Source organism: Pristiophorus japonicus, chromosome 1, assembly GCF_044704955.1.
Source record: "Pristiophorus japonicus isolate sPriJap1 chromosome 1, sPriJap1.hap1, whole genome shotgun sequence".
NCBI lineage: Eukaryota > Metazoa > Chordata > Chondrichthyes > Pristiophoridae > Pristiophorus > Pristiophorus japonicus.
This window is the reverse complement of record NC_091977.1, coordinates 309,348,835-309,359,550: the sequence shown is the minus strand read 5'-3', so window position 1 is coordinate 309,359,550 and position 10,716 is coordinate 309,348,835. Positions and strand designations below refer to the sequence as shown.

The 10,716-nt window shown below is 46.6% G+C and overlaps 1 protein-coding gene across 1 annotated transcript in view; it reads left to right on the top strand.

Moving 5' to 3' along the window:
• Nucleotides 1-563: 563 nt before the first annotated feature.
• The window catches only part of txndc5 (thioredoxin domain containing 5), a 34,341-nt gene continuing 24,188 nt past the window's right edge, over nt 564-10,716 (top strand). The window contains exons 1-3 of the mRNA XM_070888556.1: nt 564-891; nt 6,254-6,403; nt 9,788-9,893. Coding sequence (XP_070744657.1) covers nt 722-891; nt 6,254-6,403; nt 9,788-9,893 — 426 coding nt within the window. The 5' untranslated portion in view covers nt 564-721. The remainder of the gene's footprint in view (nt 892-6,253; nt 6,404-9,787; nt 9,894-10,716) is intronic.

Below are 10,716 nucleotides of genomic sequence, written 5' to 3'. Positions count from 1 at the left end.
GTTTTGGACACCGCCAGAAGCGGAAACATCTCCTCTACCTTTTTATAATAATATAAAAGCAAAATACTGCAGATGCTGGAATCTGAAATAAAAACAGAGAATGCTGGAAATTTCAGTGGGTCAGGCAGCATATGTGAAGAGAAAAACAGAATTAATGTTTCGGGTCAGTGACCCTTCGTCAGAAGTCACATTTTATAATTAATATTTAAATCGATTTTTATCTCAATGTCATACAACATTAGATTTAAGGCTTCATTCAGACACTGTCTAAATTTTGCAGCATAGGTTTGCCCGGCATGTTTGTGTTTGGGGGTTTGCAGCCACCTTGGTACAGGTACAGTGCTCACAAAGAGCTGTGTTGCTAGAAGCCAGGCTGCACAATATCCGATGGGTGTGCTCCGCCCACTGGAAAGAGGAGAGTTTTTGATTGACAAAGCTGCAAATGTGTGTGGGAAGTAGAGTTTACCCTGTGAACTGGCGTGAAGTTGTGGTAAAGCAGGCGGCCTTTTCCCTCTCGAGTTTCTGTTCTGCTTCTGTTCAATTTGCGGCTGCTGTGGAGTGGAGGGAGGGAGGGAGACCACGTAGGCTTTCTCAGTTTGAGAGAGAGAGAGAGAGAGCGAGCGAGAGAGGCTTGTGATTTATCTCCCTGCATTATTATTATTATTTATTTATTTTTTTGCATATGCATTTAGTTTGTGTGTGTGTGTAGTTTGAGTGAGTGATGGCCACCTTCAGATCTCTGCTGCTGTGTGTGGTGCTGGGGAGCAGCCTGCGCCTCTCTGTGCAGGAGCAGGAGAGTGAGGACCAGCACAGCAAGCACCTCTACAATGCCGAGCTCTTCAGCCACGCCGTGCAGACCGCTCCCCACTTCATCATGTTCTTTGCTCCTTGGTAACAATTTCTCACCTTTTTGGTTTTTCTTTTGTTAGTCATTTATTATAATCAGATGTTTTTTTGGGGGGTATTTTAGAAAATTAAACTTTGCAGCTCCCTGCAGAGGAGATCAGCCCACTCTGGGTGAAATACTTGTTTTTTTGAAAAAAAAAGCACAAAGGAGGATAAGTGAAAGTGGTCGGGAGTTCCGCCGCTTGGAGCAAATTCTGAGCGCAATTATTCCAGGGATAAACAAGAGGGGAGGAGGGGGATTCAGCTCTAGGGAACAGATGTGGGGGAAAGGAGTCAGCCACAGTTCTAGTGCTGTCTGCCAGTTTGTTAAACGACTTGTGTTTAACTTCATGCCAGCTTCAAACCGTGGTGTGTGTGTGAGCTGTATACGTGGCAGGAAGAAAAGGATGGAGGATCACATTACGTAACATGTTTTACACACACAAAACTAATGATCCGTTTGCATTTTGGGGCGAGGTGCTTTTGTAACGATTGTAATAGGAAGTAAGAGTGCACCATCCATATTTAAAGCCTTTACAGTGAGTGGTTGCAATAGCAACTGAGATTGCAATTGTGTAACCCCACTCTCCGAGGTAACCCGATGTTACATTGACAACCCGGAATCAGACTCTTTCTGCCCCCTACATGTCCGTGTTTCTGAGTTCTTGTTGAATATATGAGTGTATAATGGGGAGAGCTTGCAATGAGGTAGGCGCCTCATGACTCGAAACCTCAGCTTCTTTCACCTCGAGAGCTAAAATCACAGCAAATCCCACCTTGGAAGAAACTAATGGCCGCAGATACTGATCTTTCTGAAAATTGAGTGCAACATCATTTTTTTAATAATGTATAAATTACTTTGGCACCATTTCTTTTGGGCTGGATTACTGGCAGACATATAGGTGAGCACTGGCGATTTTACAGAAGTTTGTTGGCAAGAATACTTTGAAGAAGTGGGTTTGCAACACTAGTGGTGTGCATCCTGCTTTTTTAAACTTTACTTTTAAAAGTTTTTTTTTAAACAACAACTCAGTTGGCCTTCCATTTAATTCCTAATGATTAAAAAGAGCAGACTATCCTATCCACTTTTTCCTATTCTAAGTTTCACTGGCACCCGCCGATGGGTAACGTGCATTGGGTATGATTGCATTGTGTCTCTGTTCTCCCCGCTTTAATAGTTTCTGATTTAAATACAAATGAACCACAGGTTCCTAGAGCAGATTTATACCCCAGTTGTACTGTACCAACTGGTCAGGTATGACTTCATATCACTGTTCAAAAATTCAGTTGCTACCAGACCAGTTTGTGCAGTGAAACTGGGGCATAAATCTGCTCCCGGACTTGTGGTTTGTTTGAATTAAATTGGAAACTGAGAGGTTGTTGAGCTATGAATGTAGATAACTTCTTCTGTATTATAGTACAGGCAAAATAACTGCTGTACTATCGAAAAGCAAATGACTCTTAAAACCGGCTGACTGAGAATCCGCATGTGTATGCAACCTATCGACAAGTATTGTATATCACAGGAAATGTTCAATCATGTAGTAAAATCTTGCAACAAATTTTTATTCTCATTACTTAATAAATGTTTGTAGTGCGACACGTGTTCTCCAGTGTATGTGGAACATTAAGTCTGAGTTGGAGTAATTTCTTCTTAAGGTGACCTCCTCATTCAACTTTCTGACTTTGTTTACTTTTTAGATTTATATAATCTGGACTATGTACAATTTGAGGGGGTGGGAAGATTGCAGAGTCTGACGAGGCAGGGAGGGGAGAAGCTGTAGAGTTGGGTCAAAGTGGAAGTGAGGGACTGAAGAATTGGGTGGGGTCGGGGGGGGGGGGGGGCGTCGGTGTGAGTCAAGTTCTGAACTGTTGGTTTGAAAGTGATACACTTGCCACCAGGAAAAGAAAGTTAACAGAGGAGGCAAGTCTGGCAATAAGATCTTGCTGGTTATATTCTTCAGGTTCTGGGATCTGATTGGACTTTTCTACATATTTGAGATTTAATACCATATGCAAGCACAGAGAAATCCAAAAGCCAAGAGGAACTTTACATACATGTGTTAATGGACACACACAACCTATTGTTAGTACGTTGTGATTGTGATCTGTAGTTTGCGGTTGCACCTTTTTGTTTTGCTATCATACATTAGGAAGCAAAAACAAATCAGCCCCAACCTCTTTATGTTGCCTGCTTTGGGCTTTTCTCCTTTCTCTAACTTACATACTAATTGCTGCTGATTGAATCGCAAAGATTGAGCTGTGTTGCTCCTCGGATTGAGGACATTCCCACTGGGATCTGTAGGAGATAAACTGACCAGTAGTCTGCTGTTTTCTCAATATTGCTGGGAGGAAATGAGAGGAAAGAATAAAGTAGTATTTGAAATAGCAGATGTCTCTGCTACACTAGATCCTTCTTATCAACTTCCAGTCTGTGCACCTGGTTGTGATAGGATGAGTATCTTGTTCAGTAGATACCGCGCGTGTGATAGACTTGATAGTATATTTCACTAAAAGTTGCTGGCCTGCTTCATTGTGCGATAGTGTAAAATGGGCAATAGAGAATCTCGCCTTTTATTTCCATTGAACTCAATCAAAATAACAATTGAGAGAGATGTAAAACGGATTGCTGATTTGCTATCACCCGTTTTACACTATCGCATAAAGTTAAAATTATCGCCACTGTGTTTTAAAGCCTGCCTGTGCTTTTGTGTAAAGCTGCATTGTATGGGGAAGATTTATTGGAGCATTGTGGACGAGTGTACTGAAGCCCTAACATGCAATACGTGGAGCGATAAGGCACGAGCTTGTGCCTCAGATCCTCTATGCACTGGCTATGCAATTACAGCCATAGTGCTGAGGTTTCACCATGGGGTAGCTGCAACCCCAAGGACCATAAGAACACAAGACGTAAGAGCAGGAGCAGGCCATACGGCCAATGTTTCCTTTAAGCCACAAGACCTCTCAGCGCTCTGGAGGTGAACCGTTAAAGGGGCCGCACGGCCCAGAACAAAAATGAGAGGGAACATTGTATACGGCCCCTCAAGCCTACTCCGCCATTCAATAAGATCATGGCTGTTCCTCGGCCTCAACTCCACTTTCCCATCCGATCCCCATATCCCTTGATTCCCTTTGAGTCCAAAAATCCCTCGTTCTCAGCCTTGAATGTACTCAACGACTGAGCATCCACAGCCCTTTGGGGTAGAGAATGCCAAAGATTCACATCCCTCTGAGTGAAGAAATTTTTTCTCATCTCAGTCCTAAATGGCCGACCCTTTATCCTGAGATTGTGACCCCCAGTTCTAGACTCTCCAGCCAGGAGAAACAGCCTCTCAGAATCTTGTATCTTTCAATGAGTTTAGCTCTCACTCTTCTAAACTCCAGAGAGTATAGGCCCATTCTACACAATCCTCATAGGACAACCCTCTCATCCTAGGGATCAATCTAGTGAAACATTGTGCACCACCTCCAAGGCAAGTATATCCTTCCTTGGATACAGTGACCAAAACTGTACACAGTTCTCTAGGTGTAGTCTCACCAAAGCCCTATACAATTGCAGCAAGGCTCGTGTACACCAAGCCCCTTGCAATAAAGGCTAACATACTATTTGCCTTCCTAATTGCTTGCTTTACCTGCATGTTAACTTTGTGTTTTGTGCACAAGGTCACACAAATCTCTCTGAATACCAACATTTAATAGTTTCTCACACTTTTAAAAAGTATTTTGTTTTTTATATTCTTCCTACCAAAGTGAATAACCTCACATTTCCCCACATTGTACTTTATCTGCCACCTTGTTGCCCACACACATAACCCATCTAATCCCTCTGCAGGCTCTTCGTGTCCTCCTCACAGCTTACTTTCCCACCTAGCTTTACATTGTTACCAAACTTAGCTACATTACACTCGGCCCCCTCGTCTAAGTCATTAATATAGATTATAAATAGCTGAGGCCCAAGCACTGATCCTTGCGGCAGCCCACTGGTAACAGCCTAACCTGAAAATTACCCGTTTATTCCTGCTCTCTGTTTTCTGTCCTTTAACCAATCCTCTATCCATGCTAATATATTATCACCACGAGCCCTTATATTATGCAACAATCATTTGTGCAACACCTTATCGAAAGCCTTTTGAAAATCCAAAATACAATGGTATACATTCGGGTGGAGTGGTCCTGGGACTGGGAGTCCTCAACATTGACACTGGATCACCTGAATTCTCATGGCTGAAGGTAAAACACGGGCAAGGAAACATTCTGCTGATTACCACCTACCGCCCTCCCTCAGCTGATGAGTCAGTACTCTCCATTTTGAACACCACTTGGAAGAAGCACTGAGAGTAGCAAGGGCACAGAATGTCCCATCACCAAGAGTGGCTCGGTAGCAGCACCGCTGGCCGAGTCCTGAAGGACATCCCTGTCAGACTGGGCCTGCAACAAGTGGTGAGAGAACTAATATGAAGGAATAACGTACTTGACCTTGTCCTCACCAATCTACCTGTCGCAGATGCGTCTGTGCATGACAGTATTGGTAGGTGTGACCACCGCACAGTCCTTGTGAAGACCAAGTCCCATCTTCATACTGAGGACACCATCCATCGTGTTGTGAGGCACTCCCACTGTGTGAAGTGGAATAGATTAAGAATAGATCTAGCAGCTCAAATCTGGGCATCCATGAGGCGCTGTAGGTCATCACCAGAATTGTATTCCACCTCAATCTGTAACCTCAAGGTCCGGCATATTCTTCACTCCTCCGTCACCATCCCTGGTTCAATGAGGAGTGTAGAAGAGCATTCCAGGAGCAGCACCAGGCATACCTAAAAATGAGGTGCCAAAATGGTGAAGCTACAACACAGGACTGCACGCTAAACATTGGAAGTAGCCTGTTATAGCCAGAGATAAGCAATGCCACACAGATCAAATTAAAGCTCAGCAGTCCTGCCATATCCAGTCGTGAATGGTTGTGGGCAATTCAGCAACTAACTGGAGGAGGAGGCTTCATAAACTTCTTCATCCTCAATGGTGGCGGAGCCCAGCATATGAGCGCAGAATTGCCAAGTAGATGTGCACCTCGGCCTCCTCCTGAGGTCCCCACCATCACAGAAGGCAGTCTTCAGCCAATTCGATTCCCTCCTCATATTATGAAGAAACAGCCGAACGCACTGGACACAGCAAAGAGTTTGGGTCACGACAACATCCTGGCTGTAAAGCTGAAGACCATTAAGGCATCTTACTGCAACTCTGTTCTATCACAAGTGAAGTGCATGAGAATGACATGCATAGTTAGCACAAGCATTAGACTTAAAAAAAAAAATCAGTATTAATCCCGTTCACCCTACAATGTTACTGAATGTGCTGTATATTCTAACAGGTGTGGGCATTGTCAGAGACTTCAGGCAACGTGGAATGAACTAGGGGACAAGTACAACAACATGGATAAATCACCAGCAAACGTAGCTAAAGTTGACTGCACCAAAGATACACAGACCTGTTCAGACCACGGAGTCCGTGGATATCCTACGTAAGTAAGGAGTTTTGGGTTGGGGACCTGTCATTGGAAATGTTTTAAGCATCATGCAGGACTGGGAGGGGTGAGTCACTATGCGAAGACGTTCTCAACCTGCTGGTAGTCTGTGCTCTCTGAAGATGTATACCTGTACTGCCAGCAGCATGCAAGATTTATTCATTTTGGACCTTGGCTTTGATTTGGTGGGGAGAGAGATTGATGTATATGAGTCTGGGGTTTTAGTTTTGTCATAGTGAATGCTGGTTTATATTCGGGGCTAGAAATTCGCCGATTTTGCGATCGGGCTTTTGATGCTATTTCACCCTTTCTGGCAAAAACCCGGTCGGCGGGAAATTGGGTGATGTTTTGCGGTGGTGCTTTCCACATACCACTGGGGAGAGGAGTGCCGCCGTGCAAGACCCGAAATAGTGTTTTTGCCAAAAATTTGGTGCGCTCAGCACCCGTATTCTGTGCTCAGAATACCGACAGGGAAAAACCTGTCGTAGCAGCCCTTGGAGCAGTGATAAGTAAGTATGAAGACCTGCAAAAAGGTAAGTTAAAGTTGTTATTTTTATTTCTTTTTCAGCAATTCGATAGATAAGTGTCTTGTAAATGTTTTGTGGATTTTTATTCCCAATTTATTTTTTGGTGTTTTTCCACCCTCCCAAGGCCCAACTCGCAACGACATCGGCATCGGACTAAAGTTGGCGAGGATCACTTGTGCAATGCCGATTTTTACCGCTGCGCAAATTGAAGGTTGAATTTCCAGCCTGGTAGCGAAGCAAAAATGATAATTTTGGTGCAAAAATACCGTTTTCTCCGCTGAAAACCGAATTTCTAGCCCTAGGTCTGTCATTACAAAACTTTATTCCTGGTCGCAATTGTTCACTGCAACCATGCGGACAAATTCGTAGAAACATTGGGCCCAAGTTTCCACATGATTTGCGCCTGATTTTTAGGAGCAACTGGTGGAGAACGGACTATCTTAGAAATCGCAATTCTCCACATTTTTTTTTTCTGCAGTTCTAGTCAGGTAGAACAGTTCTACTTTGGAACAGGATTTTTTCTTCAAAAGGGGGCATGTCCGGCCACTGACGCCTGATTTGAAAGTTTCCACAGTGAAAATGTACTCCAAACTAAAGTAGAATGGAGCAAGTGAAGATTTTTGTAGAACTGAAAAAACCTGTTCTACACATTAAAAAATCAGGCGCAGGTTACAAATTAGGCGTCCAGATCGAGGTGGGGGGGGGGGGGAAGTCATTAAATTCTATAATAAATCCTTATTTATACTTATACAAATATAATACAAATAAATCCAACCTGAATAAACATTTATAAGCAAAGAAAAGATTAAATAAACCATCTTCCTGCCTGTGTGAAAATGCTTCAGGTAGGCCTTTCGGGACCGAAGGCTGAACGGGCCGGCCTGAGACTTCGGGCAGGGCCCGTCCCCAGCACCAGATTTACAGTTAGGTGGCATTGGGTTGGGTCGGGTCGGGGAGGTTCGGTTCGGGGGGGGGGAGGAGAGGGGGAGGGGGGGGGGAAGAGAGGGGGAGAGGGGGAGGGGGAGAGGGGGGGGAAAGAGGGAGAGAGTGAGAGGGGAGGGGGGAGGGAGAGAGAGAGGGGAGGGGGGAGGGAGAGAGAGAGGGGAGGGGGGAGGGAGAGAGAGAGGGGAGGGGGGAGGGAGAGAGAGAGGGCGGGGAGGGAGGGAGAGAGAGAGGGCGGGGAGGGAGGGAGAGAGAGAGGGCGGGGAGGGAGGGAGAGAGAGAGGGCGGGGGAGGGAGAGAGAGAGGGCGGGGGAGGGAGAGAGAGAGAGAGGGGGGGAGAGAGAGAGAGAGGGGGGGGAGAGAGAGAGAGGGGGGCGGGGAAGAGAGAGATAGAGGGGGGGGAGAGAGAGAGAGAGAGAGAGAGGGGGGGAAGGGAAAGGAGGGGGGGAAAGAGAGAGGGGGGGGGAAGAGAGGGGGAGGGGGGGGAAGAGAGAGGGGGGGGGGAAGAGAGAGGGAGGGGGGGGGGGAAGAGAGAGGGAGGGGGGGGGAAGAGAGAGGGAGGGGGGGGGAAGAGAGAGGGAGGGGGGGGGAAGAGAGAGGGAGGGGGGGAAGAGAGAGGGAGGGGGGGGGAAGAGAGAGGGAGGGGGGGGGAAGAGAGAGGGAGGGGGTGGGGAAGAGAGAGGGAGGGGGGGAGGTCAGGTCGGATCCAGTCTGGGAGCGCGGGTCGGGTCGGGTCCAGTCGGGGGCGGGGGGAGGAGGGAGGAGCGGGTGTCGGGTCTGGTCCGGAGGCAGGGGGGGGGGCGGGGAGCGGGTGTCGGGTCTGGTCCGGAGGCAGGGGGGGGGGGGGGAGCGGGTGTCGGGTCTGGTCCGGAGGCAGGGGGGGGGCGGGGAGCGGGTGTCGGGTCTGGTCCGGAGGCAGGGGGGGGGCGGGTGTCGGGTCTGGTCCGGAGGCAGGGGGGGGGCGGGTGTCGGGTCTGGTCCGGAGGCAGGGGGGGGGGCGGGGAGTGAGTGTCGGGTCTGGTCGGGGAGGGGGGGGGGAGCAGGAGCTGGCCGTGGGAGGAGCCTCATTCACGCAGCCCCAGTGAGGCCATTCGGCCAGGCCTAGGGGCTGCGTGCTTCGGGCCCCTCCCACACAGTTCGGCGCCTGGAGCTACTGCACTTGCGTGCCCACTGTAGCGCGCATGTGCAGAGGTCTCGGCACTGTTTTCAGCACAGGGACCTGGCTCCGCCCCCCCCTACAGCTCGTGCTGCGCTGCGCCGAGAACCAGAGGACCTGCAGGGAGGTGGAGAATACGGAGGATTTTTTTAGGCGCAATTTGTGGCGCGAAAAACGGGCGTCCAGGTCGGGACTGCGCCATTCTAGGCGCGTGTGGAAACTTGGGCCCAATAAAACCAAATTATAGAACTGATACAGTGTGCTGTCGGGTACATTGGTGCAGTGTATTCTGCAAATATTTATCCTTTGGACTGTCTGCAGATCCAGGGCGATGAAACACAAACTGTGATATGGAAACATACTTTTATCACAGTAATAAAGCTTCTATGATGTCAGGTGCAACGTCATTACTGCAGTCTTAACTCTAAACAACTAAACTGTGCATTTAAAACACAAAAGTCTCTATTTGCTCGGCCTATCATCCCTACCTCTCTACCCATGCCCCGTCTACATTTTGAAAGATTACTTGTTCACTGTGACGTACCAGCATGGGCTCGACGGGCCGAATGGCCGCCTTCTGTGGTGTAACCATTCTATCCAGCAATTTTTCTTTCTAATTAGATTAGATACTGTGTGCAGAAAATCTTTATTTCATTTCTTATCAAACAGCACTTTGAAGCTAGCATTAGATATATATAATCAGTTTGCTATGCCATTTAATTTTTTTTTTAAAGTAGCTTTTCTGGTTTCCTTTAGATTGAAGTTGTTCAGACCCGACCAGGAAGCAGTGAAATATCAGGGACCACGAGACTTCCAGTCGCTGGAAACCTGGATGCTACAGACTGTGAATGCTGAACCTGCTGTAAGTCTTCAGGAAGTTACTTAACTCCTAAGTTGAGGAATATTTTATGATGTAGACTGTTAACAGTGAGAAATCATAGTGACAACTGTCCCTCCATACTAGCAGCTTGATTTTCTCTTCCTGAACAAAACGCATGATCTAGCCGATATTTATCTGTTGCTTGTCATTTGTAATCAGCAACAGAGATTGCCTTTTTTTAAAAAAGCTTTTAGACTATCAAACTGCCTACTTTGTTGTTTACAAATAATCTACTTTCATCACACACACTGGTGTTTGTGCCTTGTACAATAATTGTTTCATCAGGTGATTCTGCCGTCAAATGCCTGAAAGATGTACATGAAACTGCCAGTAGGCTTGGGTGAATGGGTAAAACAGTATGTGCACATACAGCTCAATGAATGGAAGATCTTGTTGACGTTTTAATTTATTTTCCTCTCGTGCTATATATAGTGGGGGTATTATATAGCTTATCCTGAGTACTGAATTAAGTCTTATGAAGAAAGGTTGAGCAGGTTGGGCCTATACTCATTGGAGTTTAGATGAATGAGAGGTGATCTTATTGAAACGTATAAAATTCTGAGGGGGCTTGACAGGATAGATGCAGAGAGGATGTTTCCTCTCATGGGGGAAATCTAGAACTAGGGGGCACAGTTTCAGAATAAGGGGTTGCCCATTTAAAACGGAAATTAGGAGGAATTTTTTCTCTCGGGGTCGTGAATCTTTGGAATTCTCTTCCCCAGAGAGCTGTGGAGGCTGGGTCATTGAATATATTTAAGTTGGAGATAGACAGATTTTCGAATGATAAGGGAGTCAACGGTTATGG